This window comes from Lacerta agilis, chromosome 12 (genome assembly GCF_009819535.1).
Source record: "Lacerta agilis isolate rLacAgi1 chromosome 12, rLacAgi1.pri, whole genome shotgun sequence".
Lineage (NCBI taxonomy): Eukaryota > Metazoa > Chordata > Lepidosauria > Squamata > Lacertidae > Lacerta > Lacerta agilis.
This window is the reverse complement of record NC_046323.1, coordinates 15,811,130-15,833,537: the sequence shown is the minus strand read 5'-3', so window position 1 is coordinate 15,833,537 and position 22,408 is coordinate 15,811,130. Positions and strand designations below refer to the sequence as shown.

Sequence of the window (22,408 nt, the reverse complement as noted above, 5' to 3'; positions counted from 1 at the left end):
CACTCAGGGCTGATTTCTTTAAGAATGGATAGGTTTGATCTTCTTGCTGTCCATGGGACTCTCAAGAGTCTCCTCCAGCACCACAATTCAAAAGCATCAATTATTCAGCGATCAGCCTTCTTTATGGTCCAGCTCTCACTTCTGTACATTACTACTGGGAAAACCATAGCTTTAACTAGACGGACCTTTGTCGGCAAGGTGATGTCTTTTTATGTCTTTTTGTCAGCAAGGTGGTGGATTTTTATAATGACCCTAAAAAGGCATTATGTTGCACAAAATATCTCTCTCTTTTTACTTCTGCCAAGTTAAACATTAAATGCATTTCCATGTTATGGATTTTGTAGCTTAAATCTGCATTAAAGTGTTTTCCATTTAACTACTGGCTTCCAACATTTCTTAAAGAGTTAAGCTGTAGATATTTCTTCCAAAAACCTAAGAATTAGTTGGCAAACCTGAAAGCCAAGAGGCACAAAATCTACAGTTCCAATCACAGCTTAGCCAAAAACTCATTGGGCAGATTTACGCAAATAACTACCTCTCTGCATCAGGGCCTTATGGAGATGAAGTGGGTTCAAGACAACCCATACACATTGAAAGGTTGCAGGGCTGCACAAGTCATCCCTGTCCCTCCTCCCATACTACTAATGGGCCTGGTGGCCACATACCCCCATCATCACAAATTTGGTGTGAGTGAAAAATAGTCAATATTGATAAATAGGGCCTGATGAGCTGCACCCAAGGGTACTAAAAGAGCTTGCAGATGCAATCTCAGAACCTCTGTCTATAATCTTTGAGTATTCTTCGATAATAGATCAGGCCCCTGTGGATTGGAGGTGGACAAACGTTGTTTCCATCTTCAAAAAGGGGGAGAAAGAAGACCCAGGTAACCAGTGACATAGATACCAGGTCCTAGAACAGATAATTAGAAAGTCGGTCTGTGAGCTTTTAGAAAAGAATGCTGTGATTACTAAGACTCAGCACAGGTTTCTCAAAAACAAGTCATGCCATACATATAGAGTGCATTCCACTCTAAGGCAAAAATCCTGCTTGTATCATATAATGTAGCAATAGAAACAGCTAAGATGCTCAGAATATTTCATTTATTTAGTGAGTGCATGACTCTCTACACTGTATTAAGAGAACAAATCCTTGCTCTCAGGAGCTTACAGTCTAAAATGCAACATAAGGGAGACCCCACTAGAAATAGAGGCTATGCCAAGGGTGGGCAAACGCTGGGGGCCACACACACACAGAGAGAGAGAGAGAGAGAGAGAGAGTGAGAGATTCTTGCCTTCATTACTACCGCTCTCTCTCTCTCTCTATATATATATATATACACATACACATACACACACACACAATAGCCTTAAGTATAACTAAAATCATTAAATGCTGATTCTTCCCCTAATTACTACCTCTATTTCCAGCATTTCTGCCTTAGAGTGGAATGCAGTCTTCTCTACAAAAGATAAGATTCTTTTCTTCTAGATACCGTCATAAGAGTGTATCTTGCAAATACTGCTAGATACTCCTAAAAGGAGAATGACAGGAAAAAGTTCATTTTTAGGTTACATATAAAGTTATGACATGATTCACAATCATGACTGCACGCTTGGTAGGGTTGCAAGAGAATTCTTGGTGGCTGCTCACTCCTTAAGAGAAAATAGACTGGCTCCCTCCTGGTTGTCCTTCCAAAAGCAGATGAAGACTTTCTTGTTCTAACAGGCCTTCGAAAACAAATTGCTTTTAATGAAAAGGCTGGTGCCATGATGTTTTTATTATAATTATCAGTATTGTTTTAATGGTTTTAACTCCTACCAGCTTTTTACGCTTTAAAAAACACAGCACACAATTAACTACTTTTTGCCTCATACCATTAATGATCATTAATGTTCTGTGGCACATGTGTCAGTGTGTCTGGCTGCTAACCAGAAGGTTGGTAGTTCAAGCCCACCCAGGGATACCTGTGGACAGGATTCCTGCACTACCAAGGGTTGGATTAGATGACCCTTGGTGTCCCTTCAAACTCTACAATTCTGTGATTCTATGCTTCTTACTATTCAATGCTAATGCATTTAAGAACTTTAAAAACAAGTAGTGCAATGTTCAAAAACAAGATCTTGTACTTTGGACAAATACTAAAGTGTATTAAGGTTAGATGAGGGGTGCATAAAGCACCACAAATAAATTTAAGATGGCCACAACTACAGCCAACCAAAGACAACCAACCACACCCTAGGCCAGGGGTAGGCAACCTAAGGCCCGTTGGCCAGATCTGGCCCAATCGCCTTCTAAATCCGGCCAGCGGACGGTCCAGGAATCAGCGTGTTTTTACATGAGTATAATATGTGCTTTTATTTAAAATGCATCTCTGGGTTATTTGTGGGGCATAGGAATTTGTTCATTCCCCCCCCATATATATATATATAGAGAGAGAGAGAGAGAGAGTGTGTGTGTCCGGCCCACCACATGGTCTGAGGGACGGTGGACTGGCCCACGGCTGAAAAAGGTTGCTGACCCCTGGACTAGGCCATCCCCAACCTCTCTCACCACCAAGGAAATACAGCAAGCAAATAGTAAGAGAACCCACATGTGAAGCTGACACATAATCCCACACATACACTAAGTAGAATAATAGAAGTATTGCCACCCCACCCCACTCACCATTTCCCCCCTTTCTCTCTCTTTTCTTCCTAACCTAACACTGTATGCAATACTAAAGTCTCACAACAAATGAAACTGATCTGTAGAAAACACAACTTGAAAAAAGAGACAATGCATGTATTTTTTGTGAACTAAGAAATCTTTAATTAAAAATAAAATAAAAAGATGACCACAACTAAGTGGAGTCGATGTTGAGACATTACCAAATGGTGAAGTTGTCTTATTAACTCAGAGAAGGCAGAAACAGCCTACATAAATTTTCATTTCAGGTTGGAGTCATAAAAATTTTCTAGTAATACCTTCTGAGTAATACCCCTCCCCACTCCCCCACTATATCTAAGGATCTGGTGACTTCTGTTTCAGTGTATCTGAAGAAGTGTGCATGCACACGAAAGCTCATACCAGGAACAAACTCAGTTGGTCTCTAAGGTGCTACTAGAAAGAATTTTCGATTTTGTTTTGACTATGGCAGACCAACACGGCTACCCACCTGTAACTAAAAATTTTCTAATTCAGGAGGTAGGACTGAAGACTAATTATTTATCAGTTGTATGGTTCCACAAGCTTTTTACATTTGTATTTGTATTTACATTTGCCTCTCTTATTTGGTTATTAATACTACCATTTAATTTTTAATTCATTATGATTGATTATTGCAATGTTTCTTTAATTAAAAGCAACAAAACTGCTTACACTATGCCACGGGGGGGGGGGATGTGTTTTAGAATGCTGTTTATACCAACATTGTAATTTAGTGTCCTTAGTCTTGATTGACAAATATGAAACAGGCGTTCTTTGCCAGCTCGCTCATAAAGAAGTGGCCTTCAAAATTATATCATGTGAAAGCAGCCTGTCTATAGATTAGATTACTGAAAGGCATGTGTGCCCTTGTAAACCTTCCTAAGGCATTAAAGGCATGCCTGTTTTTAAAAATTACAATACAAATACACTGAGACTGAGATTATCCCATTAAGTAATATTAACCTTAATCCCATTCTTAATATTTTTTTGTCAAGCAACTTGAAATTAACAAAGCTCTGAGTTAGGAACTAATTTTCTGCTAAAACTTTAATCCTTAAGTCTTCAATATACTATATCTGTTGCTATAAACAGAACTTAGTCACATAGGTTTCCAATATTTAATAACGTGCATGTAAAATTCGCTCAACACATTGCTGAATTTGCAGCTTTCTAGGACACATCATGAAAGTCACCTTCTGCTCTGCGTTTCTTACTATACTTTTCTGTGTCTGAAAAGTATGTACCGGTAACTGAAAGGTAGTGAGGTTTATATGAACCTATTTAGCTTCCCCAGTAGTCCAATTCCATGTAGAAAAAGGATTGACTCATCAGAAAGCTGAATAAGAGGGGCTTTGCAGTCTTTACAAGCTGTTACATGTTCTGACACAATAGAATTAGGCAAAATTTCAACTTAAATACAGACCCATGAGCTGAAAAAATGCAGCATGATAGGTAATATATAGTGACCAAGAATTTCTCTAGTACTTTTTAAAGCTGTTTAAGATACTGGATCTTACAAAATCATTTGGTAGTGAATTTCATAATCATGTTAAAAGCCTTCAACCTGCTGCCAATTAGCTTCATTGCATGACCCTGAGTTTTAGTATTGTTGAAGGGAAACAACTTTCTCTCTCTTCATTCTGTTCAAAATGTTTTCGATCTCAAGCATACCTGCCCCATTTGTTGTCTTTTTAAAAAACAAAAAACTGCCCCAATTGTATTAGCCTTCCCTTGTATAGAAGATGCTTCAACATAATAAACTGTTGTTCCAGGCATTTTTCCACAATTCCAGGAATGTTTTCCTGGTTGTCCCAGTCCAGATAAACTTATGGATTTTTTTGTGCCATTACAACCAGCTTTGCACTTACTTACATCAGTTATATCAGATGACTCTCCTAATTTGCATGTTTGTAAGCTTCTGACATCACTGCTCCCACCTGAGGCTACCACAAGACATTTTAACACTGAGGCAAATATAAGGGGAAATAGGGAAGGAGTTTCTCATTGTCTTTGCAATTCCTACTGAGATGAAACAGGCTGGAATCTGAATCTCTGCAGGCACTAAAACTAAATCAGGATAGGGACAGAAACTAAGAGGATCCATAAAATGCAGAAACACTTTGAAGTAGGCATTTTCACCAACAATTTGCACTGTTTAGTATTAACCAGCGAGTCTTCTAAGAAAAGTAAGATACCTTAAAATAAATGTTGTAAGTTTATTCTGATCAAATCATGTCCTTAATTTGATTAGCATTCTCAAATAACTTTAAGTGTTCTACCATCTCTTTTAAAAACACCACAACTTTTAATTGAATGCTGTCAGCTGAAAGAATGCTCATCTAACAGATGTGTAATGTAAAACTAAAGTTGCCATAAGATTTTTGCTTTGTGAAAAATGCACACTATCCTACCTATATTAAAGGCAAAAAGTAGCATTACACTTAAGGCCAATTCATCAGATACCTGTACATGTTTATATTTGACAGGGATTTCACCAGGGTATATGTTATGACAGCAGAAATCAGCAAGTACACACTTTTACACACTTGTATTTCAGGCATGGCAATCCACCCCCATCCCATTATGCCAGGCAGTAAGGGTTATGGACTCAGGAGAAAATCTGCTGAACAGGTGGCCACAATGCATGCTGGAAGGTTATTCACCAGTGGAAATGTAAGGAGGTGTGTGCTAATCTGAATTTATGATATGGTTTATCTCAGCAGATCCTGACTTAAGTATAAGATTGACTCTAACATGACATGATGAGCCATGGAGCAAGCCAGACTCCAGCCCCCTGCTGAAATACATTTTGGGCATATCCTGCCTTCACCCACATCTGACCAGAAGATTAACACATGCAAATTTTGTTTTCAAGTACATGATACTCAACTCCTCAGTGAGATCCATCCCCACAATGGTAATGTGATTTAAAGGCAGATGGCAGACAGAGATGGGTATCAAAGTCTTTCACCCTTTTGTTAAGCAAACAGGAACAGGATGACCAAAGATGGGCAAGGTGAGAACTAGGCAGGAAAGTCTGGAAGAGATTATGGAAATGGTAGGAATCAATCATTTCACAGACCCTTTCCCTCTCCAGTAGTATGCCTTGGCAAAAAGGTATTTTAAAAAACCTATTAGATTCAAAGGCTAGTTGGCCCTCATAGCTCCAACAGGATAGAACTTAACCAGCACTCCCCAGGTCTCAACATACTGCTGCTTCACTTTAAGGACAAATATACTTTCGTTTTCCCACTCCTTCTAGTGTAGGTTTATGGCAGCTTCTGTAGGCCTTTTAGAATAGTTAGTGAATCTTTAACGCTTTAATTAAAGTGTGTGTATAATGGAATTTGCTACCTGCTTAGCCTGTAACTTTGCTGTCTAAAGCAACAGTTTCATATATTCTGTCACTCCTGTTTTATATAATAAACTAAGCTTCATTTCGTTGAGTGAGAGCTTCTTGTGGGCATAAGATTAAGGGTTAACACACATCCACAACAAGCATACGTTATAACTCCAGGAAAAGATCCTAAACCTCTCAGCAGTGAACATGAGTGCTGGCTGTGCACATGCGGGTCCATGTACAGAAAGGTGCGAAACAAGGGCAGGGAGGAGGCAGGGTTGTGGTGGCCTGGAATGAACTGGATTACAAGCTGTTTTCATGGCTTTTGCTGGCAAGTATCAAGCCCAATCATGCTGCTGTGGCTGCTGCTACCAGCCCTACCCCCCCCCCCGGCAAGTGGCTGGGTAACGGATGTGGCAGTGGCTTTACCACTACACAAGGCTCCACTGGCAGGCAGGGTTGGGGTTAGGATAGCAGCCTAAAACTTAAAAACCACCTTTCTATCATCCAGTGTGCACAAGCAGAAACATTTAAAAAAAACACCTTACAAATATGGACAGACTTTACCTATTTTATATTACAATTGTTCATGTAATAAAAGATGAAATATTACTGAGATACTTTCTAAGATTCTCAAACATATTTTCTTTACACACAGCCACGTGGAAAATCTTTTAACATGACGAAGGGTTAGACTTACTTAAATCATATTAAAACAATATCCAAGTTAGCAGCCACATTATTTACTACAGCAAGATATATTCCTAGAATATAGCAAAACAGAATGATAAGTGGGGAATGAAAAGTGAAGTCCAAGAGACTACTGGATCAGACATGTTTAAAATGTTGGATACCTCCATATTGATAAGCCACTTAAGTAAAGCTATCTAGGCATGTTCTGCAATTCTATCAAATACTGAACTCAGGAAGTTTTTTCTCACTAACTTTAAACCATACTGTTTTCCAATTAAATAGTTATCCTCTACTGAACATGATACTGAGAAAAAGACCTATGATACTAGTTTCACAAAGAATGCTGATGAGCTTCTAATCCTGATTATGTACACATGACCTGCCCAAGAATCTTACATAGTCAAAGGTTTACTACAGACCTAACAAAAATTGATATAATATGGTGCATAAAGGAGAGAAGGGTGCAAATAATGTTCAGTGGAAGGTATATTTAGATAAGAGACCTGTAATTTCACAAGAAGACACTTAATACATTTTAGTTCAATTTCCTAACATACATTAATCCTGAAAAAATCTGCCCTCTCTAAAGAGATGGGTTAATAAGTAGTACTATTAATTGTATTTATTATAATAATAATAATTTAATAATAATTTATTATTTGTACCCCACCCATCTGGCTGGGTTTCAAAGTTTTCAGTCACACACGTTCTAAAGCTAAAGGAGCTTATAAAAAGACTATATACAGTAGCTAAATTTGTATGTATATTAAACCCTGATATTACAAAGGTTTTCAAGACAATTATTTACGCAACCTGACAAACAAGAGTGAATATCATGTGTTCTGTTCTAGCCACTTTAAAATGTTATTTATTTGAAAGAAGTATTTACCAGGTCCTTGTCTATATGTGTTCCTTCCATGCTGATGCTGAAGAAATGGAGAATGCCCTTGTGTAATTTTGCAGTGCTGAGCCTCAAGAAACCAGACCACACATAACTACTTTATAACAGCACAGCCAACACAGATGTACAGCAGTATAAATCACTCTGTTGCAGCCAGTTATCTTGTAAAGATACTTAGTCTTCCAGGCCAGTAACTACATCCAGCACAGGTCACATAATAACAGAATTGAGGAACATGGCATGCCTTCAATTCCCACCAAGGGAACACCAAAAAAGGAATTGAAACTATGTGGTTTGTGACTTAACGTTTAGCTACAGCAGTAGCTAAAAACAGCCTGCAATATGAATGTTTTGCTGTTAAGGCCCAAGGTTTCGTCGTCACTATGTTTGACTCAAATCCCCAAACTAAAAAAGGTCTCAAACACTGTACACATTTATATATTCATAAAAGCCAATTTTCTAGTTACATTGAGCCTGAAAAGCTCTCTTAGGGATCTATAAAAAGTACTGCAGGTGGGAGGGTGGGGGAAGGAAGATCAATTTCCATTACAGAGCAGATGCCAAGAATCATTTTTAAAACTATAGCTTCTAAGGAACGAAATATAAGGTACAAGTTCCTACATACATATGTCTAATTTCCACATAACAGTAAACCATGTGATAGATACATGAGCAGGCTTCTGTGCTCTCCCCCTCCCCTTTCCTCCTCCCACATAGACAGGAAGAGGACCTTGCTAAAAACTACCCTGTCGTTATGTAAGAAACCAAAATTGTGGTTTATAACTAATTTTGGTCTTCTTAACAATACACTTTCTTACCCTAGAGTTTAAGAACATAAGAGCCCTGATGGATGAGGCCAAAGGCTGGCATCCAATTCTTATAGCAGCCATTTCAGGTGCCTATAGGAAGCCCACAAGCAGGACATCAGCGCAACAGCACTCTGCCCAGCAACTGGTAATCAGAGGCATATTGCTTCTGACAATGAAGGCAGAATATAGTCAAAATGGCTAGAAACCAATGACACAGCCTTACCCTTCATGATTTTGACCTAATCAAGTTTCAAAGGCATCCAGCTTGGTGGACTTCATGGCGATGAATGTAATTAATGAAATGAATTTTTTTAAAAAAATAATTTTATTATTTATATGCTGCCCATCTGACCGGGTTGGCCCAACTACTTTGGGAAGCTCCCAACAAAATATTAAAAACATGTTACTGTAAAAACCAAGCCTTTTAAATATTTATATAACAAACGTGTGTGTGTGTGTGTGTGTGTGTGTGTTGAATTTCATAGCACTATGGCCACTGTTCCTAATTGGTTTAACAACACTTACATCCCACACCAGCCCCTCAGTGTCACTTAAGATTAAGTCCAGGGTCACTGACTGGTTCCATGAGAAACTATTCTAGGACACAATCATTTAGGGTATCAATAAATTTTTATTTCTTTGTCATGACTGGGACACATGTAGCCAGTCTACGTTAGAGTATTTGAAGTCACTTATCCTCTTTTTCATGCCTTCTTGATTTCATTCTCCATCTCAAGATAAACCTGGGTGTTTTGTTCACTGGACAATAGTAGTAATTATTCTTTGGGCCTGGTGTTTCCACCCACAACAACTCTGTGGAGTCTGCCCTTTTGAGGATTTCTATTTTGCTGGACTTTATGCCCTCTGAGGTATGGTATTACAGCACCTCCAGCACAACCTTCCCCGTCTTTCCTATATCCTTTTTAACAGAGATAACAAAGTCTAACAGGTGTTTTTTTCCAGTCCACCAAGTCCCTTATGTCCATTATATCTATGCACTTCTCTCAAAACCAAGGATTCTAACTAATGTCCATTTTGGCTCACAGGCTTCCAGCAGTAGCATATATAAACACCCATATCTAGTGTGTTTTGGTCTTTGGAATGTGGGTTTTACCCTATGGTGCCTTTGCTTCTCTAATAGTTAGCATGTGCCCCTGCTTTCTCAATGCCTCACTGTACCCATCCCCCATTTGAACAGTGATAAACATTTTACTCCTCATCCCTGGAATGGAATGGACCCCACCCTATTAGTTTAAAGGCTGCTCTGCCACATTTTTTATTTTAAGGACCAAATGCAAAACAAGTAGTAACCATAATGTCAACCATAATGTTAACCAAGGACCAGGTTCTTATATAATTAATACCTGGTTCTTAAACTAGATTCCTAAAATAGAATGGAACATTTTATAAACACAGCCTTAAAAGGCTACACCGAAAAAGGATAACTGTTTAACGAGTTTTTACAAAGCCAAATTTCAAATCTGCACATAAATTGCTATTCCACGCATAAATATACAGTAATGCAAGGCTGAGAAGTATGAGGTAACCTTTACAGTTGGGGCTGTTTAATTATTGTTTATAATACTTATAAACCACTTCAAAAAATTTAAATCCCAAAATGATATACAAAAGTATATCTATGTGTGTGTGTGTGTGTGTGTGTGCATGTGAGCAAATACCGGTATCTATTGTCAAACTTAAATGGTGAATTCCCTTAAAAATAAGAGTTATTAGATACTATAATGTCAACTAATAAATTGAATGATGGTAGATCATCAGCTTTCAAAGGAGTGGAGCAGGGTGGGATGAACACACAGAGACACACATATACCTTCACAGGTGACACACATTCTGGACAATGTCAAAAAAATTCAGCAGCAGTGCTGAACTTCGGTTTGTGTTTGTCAAGTGAATGCTCAGTCTTTCATAAGTTCCTACAAATGTGAGAATTATTTTTGTTGAAAGCTTTCAAATATCTCTTGCTTCCTACTTCTACCGGTCCTAGACCAATGTGGTACTGCAGCAACTACGGTACTTCTCCATCTCCTCCTCCAAAAAAACCAGAGAGAATAAAGCTTTTAAGACTGTCACAAAACAATACAGGCATGATAGGAGGAATCAATAAGCCTGATTCTGAAGTCCTCTACCGACCCACGTACAGTCCTCATAGCTGTTGACACACTGATCATTTGTTATGCCACAGAGTAAAGGAAATGACAGAAGGGACAAGGCATTCAGACAATTTTCAAACTGAGGAAAAAGTCTGTTTTTGAAAGCTAGGTCCATGTGACATTGCTGTGCTCATTTAATGGAATAATTGAGTTGTTGCCACTGCCAACCTCAGTAAGTTGTCTTGCACACTTTTATTCTTATCTGCTTATACTTATATACCAAAATTATCCCAGTATGAACGTCTGAACCAGAGAGTGAAGGTTCTTGAAAACAAGTATTTAAAAAGTGCTAAAACAATAACAGAAGGAATATGACATACACAATTTAATACAGGGTAATTGACTTTTGGGAAATGTTGCTCATTTTTGTCCAGTCTTTATATGCCAATATTTATATACAGTACAAGAGCAGAGTGATAAATGTGATATATAGTTTATAAATGAAATGAAATGTGTTGAACCGCTTATTTTCAAACATAGGTTTCTACTAATGCACTATTTCTGTGTTTTGTTTGGCTTTACTCAAGTTTTTGAAATATATGAAATACCTTCATGTTGCAAGGTATTGTTCTAAACATTTGCAGGTACATTTGTTGAACAACAAAATTATTATTTGTTTGTTGCATTTATGTCCCACCTTTTCCTCTAAGGACCTCAAGGTAGCAAACAAGGTCCTCCCCCACCTCATTTAATCCCCACCAGAACCCTTTGAAGTAGGGTAGGCTGAGAGGCAGTGGCTTGCCCATGGTCACCAAGTGAGCTTCATGGCTGAATGGGGATTGACAATTCATCTCTGTACACTGCCAGTGCTTGCGTTTCCTTTATGAAAGAAATGATTTTACACATTTAAGTTTTTAAATACTGGGTGGGTAGACTCTACCAGTTATGAAGTCAAATAGAAGTACTAATCAAACAGCACATGCACAGGAATTATTTCCAACAGTGTAAATAAATATATACTATTGATGTCCTTGGGGACATTATAAAGAACATTTCACAATATGAAATTCAGAAATCAGAAACCAGAAACCAAAGGCCCATTCTTTGGTATGTGGGCTGGAACTAGGTAAATAGACTGACAGACAGAATGACACAGGACCAGCCCCATCCCTATAGGCAAATAATACAAAATTAATTCCAAATGGTTGGTGGTCACTATAATAAGAGACTGACAAGTATGTGAGCAAGAACAGCTATATAATTAACTACGCAAGCTCTAGCAAGTGAAATATGTAAAAATTTCCATTTTGGCCTTTGGGGCCCTTGCTGTTTAGCAGCATATAATTAGATTTGTAAAAGGTCTGATATACCCGCTAAATTGATTTTAGTGTCTCTTGAACTGGAGAGGGAAGTGGAGGAAGAACCATTGTCCTTCAATTCAAAACATGCCACTGCCTTGTCTAGGGTATTCAAATATAGGCAAGAGTAATAGCCAAAAGTAATTAGAAATTGCATATCATATAATCTGATTTTAAGAGTCTATTTTTCACTACACTAAGCAGCTTGCAGTTTCCAAAACGCTGCTTAAGTAGATTCCATTACAGATGATTACTAATTTAAGTGAACACTAGCAGCAGTGTGAGTTGAAGAAAGATAGTGCAGATACAATGAATGCATCAAGTCTAAACAAAGAGTGAAACAAATAGATTTTGTTCTTATAGAACTAGGTCAATCAGCAGAAGCACTTTTTGGCATTTCCAGCTTGGTCCTCCTTTCATCACTGTGACAGAACATACTGTACTAAGCTACTACTACTTCAGGAGTTTGGAATAGACTCTGTTTAGCATAGGGCTGTGCCACTTTAGCTTTACACTCAATAAAAATAAAGAGAACTCAACTCACATTGTGTTCCTCTGAAGTATTGCTGATAGTATATCCCAAGCTTTCCTATGAACCAGAGTACAACTCTAGACCTCAATTTCAAGCATGTTCTTTTGCACACTAATCTAAATGTCATACAAATTGTCATATGAACTAAATGCATACACCAGACATTCAAAATTTGAAAACAAGAGTGTAATTCTTAATTGCTTCTACAATCTCCCCCAACTAGGCAAAAGTGATTATTGCCAGAGCAAACAATAAATTATTGTCTTAAGAACTGTCAGGTAATGTCAGCTGCTCCTTTTCTCAATCTCCTGGCAACTAGCCTCAAGAATAAGCATATTTTACCCTGCTGATATTCTGACCACCTATGGAAGCAAGGCATTCCTCTTTTCTTGATTACAAACACACACTTTCACATTCATATAAATGGTCTCTCATTAGAAGATCATATGAAGCAAGCCTTGAGACTTTATTTCAGTATATTTTGAATCCAGAATACTGCATATGCTGTTCATCACTGTATTATATATTCTATTGAATCCCATTGCTCATGAAGAATTAGTATCAAGCAATATTTTTAAATCACCTTTTTTGCTGTCAACACAACTCTACAGTCTGAAGAGGAACCACCACGCATCCATATGTACCAGAAACAAAGAAGCAAGCAATAATTTGGAATCATTATACAAAAGCTATTTGAATGCCTGTGATATGCTTCTGGTCACATTACAAACACATATTTTATACTCAAGCAGATATTTTAAAGAACACAATGACCCCACTTGCACTTAAGACTAAGCTAAACCGGGGTTTGGCAGTAATGTGCAGGTTGCTCAAGCAAAGATCAAAGCTCTACTGCTCCTCGCTCAGCCGTTCTGCTCTCATGCTACCCAGGGAAAAACCATGGTTTGGTAAAGCATTGCGCCTGAATGTTGGCAGTGAGACAAGCAAGTCACAAGCTGTAACAAAGGTTTGTTCTTGCCTTATCACTTGGAGTTTGTCTGAAGGCACAAACTACAAGCCTGGGTTTGAACACAATGCTAAGACAAATCATGGCTCAGAAGGAGCACTGTGGCTGCAAACTTTGCTCCAACAACCTGCATGTATTCTCATTCATGCTAAGTCATGGTTTGGCTTTCTGTGCTAACTAGATCACTGTCTAGGTTCATAACCTGTTGCAGCGCCATTTCTGCTATTAGCACAAGTGCACTTCAATTTCCATAGATGTCAAACTAGTTAAGTTTTATTTGTAGTTGAAGTATATGATCCATGTATCCTGTCCACACACACTTTAAGTACCCCACAACACGCTGAAGCCTTTATATATGAAGAGTATATGGCCTACTGCCATGACCAAGATGCTAGCCTCAGGAGTGCAAAGTGTGCAGTGTAATCTGACACATCTACAGTGGTACCTTGTTTTGAGTCCACCCTGTTTAGGGTCCATTTCATCCAACGTCAGCAGCAAGCCCAGAAGTACCGGAACAGGTTACTTCCGGGTTTGCCGCACGTGCAGAAGCGCTAAATCGTGTTTCGCACATGCGCAGAGCAGCACTTTGTTGAGCATCTCTTTCGTTGAGCGTTTGGGGCTCCGGAACGGATCCTGGACGCAAAGGGAGGCAACGACTGTACTCAGAAGTCAAATCAGAGAATCACAGAACTCTAGAGCTGGAAGGGATCCTTGAGGGTCATCTAGTCCAACCCCCTATGCAGGAATCTCAACTAGATCATACATGACAGATGGCCATGCAGCCTCTGCTTAAAAACCTCCAAGGATGAAGAGTCCACCACTTCTCATGGGAGGCTGTTCTACTGTCGAACAGCTCTTAGTGACAGAAAGTTCTTCCTGTTCCTGTTCTTGTAACTTGAATCCATTATTTCGGGTCCTAGCCTCCAGAACAGGAGAAAACAAGCTTGCTCAATCCTCCATGTGACAGCCCTTTGGATACTTGAAGGTTGCCATCATATATGTTCTCAGTCTCCTCTTTACCAAGCTAAACAGATCCAACTCCCTCAACTGTTCCTCATAAGGCTTGGTTTCCAGACCCTTGATTATCTTGGTCAACCTCCTCTGCACACATTCCAGCTTGTTAATATCCTTCTTATACTGTAGTGCCCAAAACTGGAGACTGTACTCCAGGTATGGTCTGTTTGGCCAAGGCAGAATAGAGAAGGACTATTATTTCCCTTGGTCAGAGGACACTATACTTCTGTTGATGCAGCTTAAAATAACATTAGTATTAGTTTTGTTGTTGTTGTTGCAGCATTATACTGTAGATTCATGTTAAACTTGTGATCTACTAAGATCCCTAGATGCTTTTCACATGTCCTACTGGCAAACCAGATGTCACAGAATCATAGAGTTGGAAGGGACCTACCTCTATTTTAAATTTTTGCAGCTGGTTCTTCCTGCCTAAGTGTAGAACCTGACATTTGTCCCTCTTGAAATTCATTTTGGCCCAGTTCTCCAGTCTGTTAAGGTCATCTTGAATCCAGATAATGTCTCCAGCGGCTTTGACTACCCCTCCTAGTTTGGTGTCATCTGCAAATTTGATAAGCATCCCCTCAATTCCTTCATCCATGTTGTTTATAATGAAGTTGAACATCAACAGGCCTAGGACAGAACCCTGAGGCACCCAACTTGTCAGTTTTTCCAAGATAACGAAAAGCCGTTAGTGAGCATTTCCCCATCTTCTCCAAGCAAGGGACCTACAACTTGATTGTTCTTCCTCCTGCTTTGAACATAGCCACAAAAACCATTTTTTTTTCTAACCTCTCTTGCAAGCCTGAGTTCATTCTGAGCTCTGGCCTGTCTTACCTCTTCCTTCATGATTTCTCCTTTCTTCATGTTTTCTTACACATTCCCTACTTACATCTCAGCTCATCTAAAACCTCCAACTGAGTTCAATGGGGCTTATTCCCAGGTAATTATGTATAAGATTACAGCCTAAAATGTTATAAATGAAGTCCTCACTGGCTTTCCACATACAGTATTATGTGTAACACAGGATTTCTCTAACCAAGATATGAGAGCAGTGCCCTCTAGTGTCTCTGCAACAGAACATCCTACGGTATATTTGTAAAAGCAAACTAAACCATAAACAACAAAAAATCTCACTGAAGCAGAGGCACCTCTAAACTATGTTTCAACTTGAAGTGAGATAATATATTATTTGGAAGTGTTTGTAAACAGCATATTCAAATATGTTAGAAGTCCTGAGCTAACACTCCCAGCCTTCATTTTAAAAATGAGATGGGGTGGGAGGACAACAAGCACACGTCTCAAAATTACCCAAGTCAGAAATGACAGAGGTCAAACAGAACATCTTATGAATGAGCAATTTTGTTCAAATGTTTTCAGCAGCTGAACTGTACCTAGCTACCTCTTGCCAGAACCTTACTAGGCAGGTCAAATAGTTTCTAACCATTTTATGCAAGCCCTGGTCCTTCACCTAAAAAATTCTTTGTTATTTTGCATGTCCCATCAGTTCCCCACCTCCCAGCCCTGCATCATCAACAAAATTAAGGCAATCACAGACACACAACAAATAATTCTGTAGGCAATAAATAATTCTCAAAGATTCTCAAAAAGGAAGTTTATAAATATTTTCAGAAAGGCAGAAGGAAGCAGCTATACACCACTATCAAGAGAACTTCAGAGCATTAGGCCTTGTCCTAACAGGGACTAATCTAGAATCCCCATGAGATGTAATAAAGATCAGGTCGTCATCAGAAAGTCTCAGATGCTAGGTGGGTGCTTATATGAGATTCTTATATTAGAAAAAAACTCATTGACCTATCTACTGAATTTGAATGAATTGATGATGCTATTATTCTCCCCTGCTTCTCCTCTTAGGGCTTCCCTGGCATTAGCCTTCTTAATTCCCCTCTCTTCTCTGCATCTCATTTGAGGATTTATTTTTTTAAATCTATCCTGCTTCTATTAAGATAAGAGCTTCTGTGCACCATAAAATATTCCATCACAGGATTCTCTTCAGTGTAGTCCTAGACCTAGGCCATCAAAATCAATATTAAGTTTTGTCATTATTTTCAGTGGGGTATCTGCAAGCTAACTCTTAAGCAGGATAAAACCAATGCACACAGTGTCCTATGTGGATTTGTAATCCTATTCTTACACTTCAGGCTATTTTATAGAGCTGCATATTATCTAGAATTGTGTGTACAACTACTTACAAGGTTAGCTAAAACTCACTCAAGGTGCAAAATCAAGTTAGAATTATTGTCAGGAACCATGAAATTCAGCTTAGCAAAATGTTAAATGTTTCGTTCAAAAGGTGTCTTGATTAAGTTCTCAGCTAATACCCTTTCTTATTTTCACTAGTTTAGAAGCTGGCTAATCAAGCAGATTTGTTATTGCAAATGAAGTACATAACCTCAATTTAGCTGGCTTTTGGAAGAGCCAATAAAAAGAACAAAAAAATGATAACATTGCAACCAAATGTTTTAAGCCAAAATACTTAACTCCTGTGAGACTTTAGAAGAGAATGATGAAGAACCAACCTCATAACGGAGTAATGACTGAATGTGATTTATGAAGGACAATGCCATCAGGTGACAAGTTTGTGTAATTCTATAGCAGGAAGCCATATGTACAAGCTATTTTGAGTTAAGACATTTTTTCTGGCACACACGTCTGTGAAATCCTATGCACAGTTCCACTATTAGCTAACAAAATAAAACACGAGGCACAATAGGCATACACAGGGAAGTCAGAGCAATAGCAGGTAGAAAATATTTCACCCAATGTATTTTCATCATATGGGGGGTACTATTCCAGCTATATTCAGTTGTATAAACAAGAGCTAAATAGCACTGCACAAATACATATACAGTAGTTCCTTGCCTTTTAGGATAGTCTGGCATTTATTAGATTTCAGTACTGCATTTTAAGACAGCTATATAAAGGCAGCCATGACGTTTTGAAATATTAAATGGTAACTGTGTTGGATCAAACCAGAGGGAAATGTTCTACAATAGAATCTGAAGAGTTCCAAATGCTAGGAACTTTTAGTTCCTTTCATCTTCTTAATCTACAACGGAACAGAAAATAATTAGCATGCAAGCAAAAAGAGGGACCCTCTTTCCAGCATGTTCATCCTTCCTTGTTCCACCTACTTCAGGTAACTCAAAAGGTGAGTGATGTGCTTACCAGTAGGCCATGGGGTGAAGGTCACCCCTTTCTCTCATATCCAATAGCCACCTGTTACAGCTAATTGCAACCATGGACACAAATGCACCTACATGAATCATCAGTGCAGAAGAGAATAGTAATAAATAATTAAAGCTATTTTAGTGGATTGGTTAGTTTAAGATTGATTATATGACCCTCAACAGACACTGTAGGAAGCTGTGCACTAGGCTCATTTCAACTGTTCCAAAAATACTCTTCCAGATTTCCAAGAACAGATTTCTGAGAAGCACTCAGGATGCTATAGATGTGTAGATTATAATATGCAGGATCCTACATGTGTATAAGGTGCAGTAAGATTTGCTTGTCTTCCTATGGCATTCACGCTTAATGATTTATCATAAGTGCTGAATTAAAATGTGATGTTGCCTTTTACTTTCAAAGAATTTTCATATAAGTAGATAGGAAATCCTCCAAAAAGTTAGCATGCAAGACGCTTCAACAGAAGATCAACACAGATCCAACCTCTAGCAAAACATTAAATCCTAATGCTGGCATATTCCATAGAAAGGTTGCCAGAGAAGAATGGTACATATTACCTGAGAAATGTTATTAGTACTTGTAATACTACTGTGAAAGCCTCCAGATAGGTTCAGAAAACCTATACAGTACATGGTGCTTCAAATTGTAAATGGTAAAAAGGCCTGATCAAAAATCATTGCCACAAAGCAAAAAAGTAGGTGCAATTGAACAGTCTAGATCTACACATAGCTGAAGAGCTAATTGTTGCAAAAAGGAAATACGCACAGGTCTACATCCGTTTCATTATAAAAACACTTTCATATTAAAATAAATGAGTGCTCTTTTCTTCCTAGACAGGAAAAGAGAACTAGGCAGACCACAATCTATGTAAGCTTATGAGAACAGGGACCATTAACCCTGTCCATGATTGTAAAACCAAATCCAATCTTCTCTAGCATCTTTCAGTGAATATATCATAGTCTCCTATGTAGAAATATATCTTAAAAGTAAATGTAGCAATTCATTTTTTGTAGTCAAGCATTTCTCTACTCAGAAGATTAATGGGGCCCCACCTCCTTCAAGAAGCTGGAACCACCGTCTCCTTCAGTAATCTGTAAGAATTCAAAAGATGCAAAATTATTCCCTCAAAAACTATTCTGACCAAAAACAAAACAAAATATATTTGCAACAGATCACTCACACTCAGCATAATGAGAGGATAGCCAAACAGCGCAAGAACCCACAGGGTCAAAGGAACCACTGCAGAATCAGAAATCGGATCAAATGCATGCTCCCTTTCTTAGATACTACCCTTCCCAGAGTAACATTCTGCTTGTCTGCTGTCAGACACTTAGCCCTAGTTGCAAGCAACACTCAGATGAGCCAAGGTGGAGGGCAGAGGTGGTATATAAATGAAAGCAGTGCTAAGATGAGAAACCTGAATCCCTGCCTGATGAAAACTGCTATAACTGTGGAGTCTTTCCACACCAGAAGCCTTGGCAAACAACTGGGTAAGTAACTTTTAGAGATACACTCCAGGCAAAAAACCTGGCATGGTTTCCAAGTGTCACTTCTGTGTGACAGCTGAATATCAAAAGGAAGCTCAGACATTACTGTATTTGGATTTAAGGACATCTACTAACCACAGGAAAGGAGCAAATCCTGTGGCTTTTTTTTTAGTTTTCCTTTGTGGCTGTTGGCAAACCTGAAGCTAAAGACTCTTGACTCTTTGTCCAAGAGGTCTTAGGAGCCCTACTTTTGTTCCTCTCATCATAGATCAGCAGTGATAACTCTTTTTCTATTACTGTCTTTTGCACAAGTTAGCAGTTTTTATTATGCCATCTCCAGTGTGCAAAAACCACATTAATTTGACATTTATTTACTTTCATTTAAATAGGCATACTCTAATTAATACATAGTTTAATACTACACCACAACTGTTTTACCGAACCAACGAAAAAATAAATCACTACGTTTCTAAATAGATTATATCGAACAATTTGCTGTAGATGTAGATCCTAATGTGCAGCAATCAAGTTAAATCCAATACTTAGATTGTTTGCCACATGGTACTAATACATATCACTCTTCAGTGAACAAGCCAAATGATGGAGAGGGAAAGCTTTTACACTGGGTTATTCACTTGCCTAACTTCGTTTGCTATCAGAAGAGCTCTCCATCTCCTAGTGCCATTTAAAACTAGATTATCTGCCATGGCACAGTCCCAAGGAACCTTGGGAATGAACGCAACATTAGCAGCAGGACAAAGTCACAGAAACACTCCATAAAAATCCTGGCTAACTCATCTAAAACGCATTGGGGGAGGGGGGGAATCCGTGATGAACCACTAATGGTTTATTTTCCTAGTACCACTTTAAAAAGCGGGGCAGGTGGGGAAGAGACACGACTGCGCCTCATTTCACCCCCAGCCATGAAAGGAAGTAAAGTGAATCACTGCTGAGTTATCTGCCACTTCCTTGAGCTCTGAGGACAAAAGAGCTGGTTCGGGTTAGCCATGTGTTTGCACTCACAAAGGAGTCAAGAGGAGCAGGAAGACCGAAGGCAAGGCATTTCACCAGAGATGGGAGATGCCCCTACCTCACTTGCTGCACTGTGCCCAGGACACATGTCCTTTTATTATTGTTGTTATTTGTTCCCATAGGACAGGAGAGGCCAGCCCTGACCCGCTGCAGCCTGCCGATTATCCTCCTTTACCCCGTTTGACACTTCCCATCCAGAATGAAGGGAGCACGTTAGGAGGGCAAGAGGGAGAAGGTGGGGGGGGGGAAGCTTCGAACAAAGAACCAGGTTCCCCCCCATCCCTCACCCTATCAAGAGCTCTTGCCTGAACAAAAGCAATGAGCCCAGACCAGCAGGAGCTGGTTGTGGAAAGGAAGGAGGAACGCGCCTCCCTCCATTTCTCTCTCCTCCCTCACACGCGCCAAGTGGAGGATTCGGCGGAGATGATGATGATGATGATGATGATGCTGAAGAGAAATGTTTCCATGAGCAAGACAACCGCCGCCGCCGCCGCCCCCCGCACACACCGTCAAGTCTTAATTCCATCCACGTGTCACAACATTATTGCTCCTGTTGTTGTTCTTCGTCGTAGTGTTTGGCTGCGGAGATGAAGGGCAGGGGGAGAGGAAGCGCGAAGTGGAAGGAAGGGCTATGGGGAAGCGAGAGAGAGAGAGGACTGACACCTGTCGGTTTGTCGGTTTGTGTGTGTGTGTGAGAGGGGGGAGACTCAAGACCGGAAAGAAAAGAGCGCCCGGCTTTGTGTCGCCTCCTCGGGGCATTAATCCCCCCGCCACTGGCGCCGCTTCCCCGTCACAGAGCGAGGGAGCCCAGAGAGGCGCCCGGCGGGGCTCCGCCCCCACAAAGAGGCGCAGCAGTAGCCGCAACGGCCGCCCGCGAGCCCTCAGCCCAGGGGAAAGGCGGGAGATAAAGGGGCGCGAGCGGCTCCCTCCACGTCGTCGTCCCCCCCCCCACGCCTCCCTCTCACCCGCGCGCAACTGCCGCCGCCGCCGCGCGCCAACTTCCATCCCGCCGCTCTTCAGTTACCGTTGTGAGTAGCGGTCTCATCTGCTCCCCCGACCGCTCCTCCTCCATGGTGCAGGGCTCGGGAGGAGAGAGGGTGGCTGCGCTGGAAGGAATAATAGTGCTAGTACTAATACTACTACTACTAGCCGGCACTGTTCCTTCTTCTGTCGTCGACGACGTCGGCAGCACAACGAGGCTCCTGACTCGGCCGGGCGCTTTTTTTCTTTTTTCTTTTTTTGCTCTCGCCGGGAGCCTAGCCGGCTCTACGCTTGGCCGCGCCCCTCGCCCGCCTGCGCGACTGGCAGCAGCGCCGACCAATCGGCGCGGGAATGCGGCTCCTCCTCCTCCTCCTTCTGGGCCGGAGGGATGACGCGGAGAGGCGAGGCGGCTCTGTCGCTTCTCTTTCTCTCTATCCTCAGAGGCAGAGGGGGATTTTCGGAGGCTGAGGGAGGATTTACGGCGCGACCTTCCTCCTTCTCACTCAAGGGGAGCCCTTCGTGCAGGGCGGCGCTGCCTCTCCGTCCCCGCCCCATGCACGCTGCTGCTTAGAAGTAAAAGTCCCTCTTGAGTACACAGAATACAAACACACACACACGAGAGAAATCGAGCGAGGGGGAATAAATTGCTTCAGGGGGTTGTCTGAATAGGCGTCGACGGTGCTTGAGGCAATGTGGGGTGTTTTTAACCACATCCCTTCGTGGCCTGAGGAAGAATGAATCGCTGTGCGCGGCCCTTGGAAGCCGCTCAGGCTCTTGCTTTCACAGTGTTTAAAACGGACCCCTTGAGGGGAGATTTAAAAAATAAATAAAACCTGCGGTCCTAATCCACGCACGCGAACAAACAACTATGGCAAATGAGATCATTAGGTGTGTTTTCCCCCACCCCACCCCCCATAACGTTAAATGAAGCTGAAGTAACTCGGATGAGTAGGAGCCTAACGGTGTGGTCCTACATATGTGTTTGTATTCGGAAGGAGCTGCCACGGAGTCCTCCGCCCTCTTGGTTTTCAGCCCAGGGCCGGCCCACCCTTGAGGCAAAGTGAGGCGACCGCCTCAGGCAGCAGAGCTTAGCCTCAGAGGGAAGCGATCAGATGCACATGAGTGAAGTGCATCCATATAGGAAGAACCCTATATGGTTATTTTCAACTGAGCCATATTTCAAGGTGCAGATATAAGCAGTGGTGTTTTTTTTCTGGGGGGACGCGGGGGTACACATACCCCTAAACATAAACATTTTGTGAATCTAAGTTTGGCCTCATTGAGCGGCAGT

The 22,408-nt window shown here is 40.5% G+C and overlaps 1 protein-coding gene across 16 annotated transcripts in view; it reads right to left on the bottom strand.

Moving 5' to 3' along the window:
• Positions 1–21,302, bottom strand: part of SLC4A7 (solute carrier family 4 member 7) — a 64,371-nt gene extending 43,069 nt beyond the window's left edge. For 6 of the 16 annotated variants that reach the window (XM_033165207.1, XM_033165214.1, XM_033165216.1 and 3 more), the window contains exons 1-2: positions 21,161–21,301; positions 18,670–18,708 (exon numbers count right to left, since the gene is read on the bottom strand). In XM_033165207.1, coding sequence (XP_033021098.1) covers positions 18,670–18,708; positions 21,161–21,208 — 87 coding nt within the window. In that variant the 5' untranslated portion in view covers positions 21,209–21,301. Of the gene's footprint in view, positions 1–1,415; positions 1,477–7,607; positions 7,663–18,669; positions 18,709–21,160 lie in introns of those variants that run through there. The other 10 variants (XM_033165211.1, XM_033165218.1, XM_033165213.1 and 7 more) reach the window with 5 other exon arrangements.
• Positions 21,303–22,408: the final 1,106 nt, after the last annotated feature.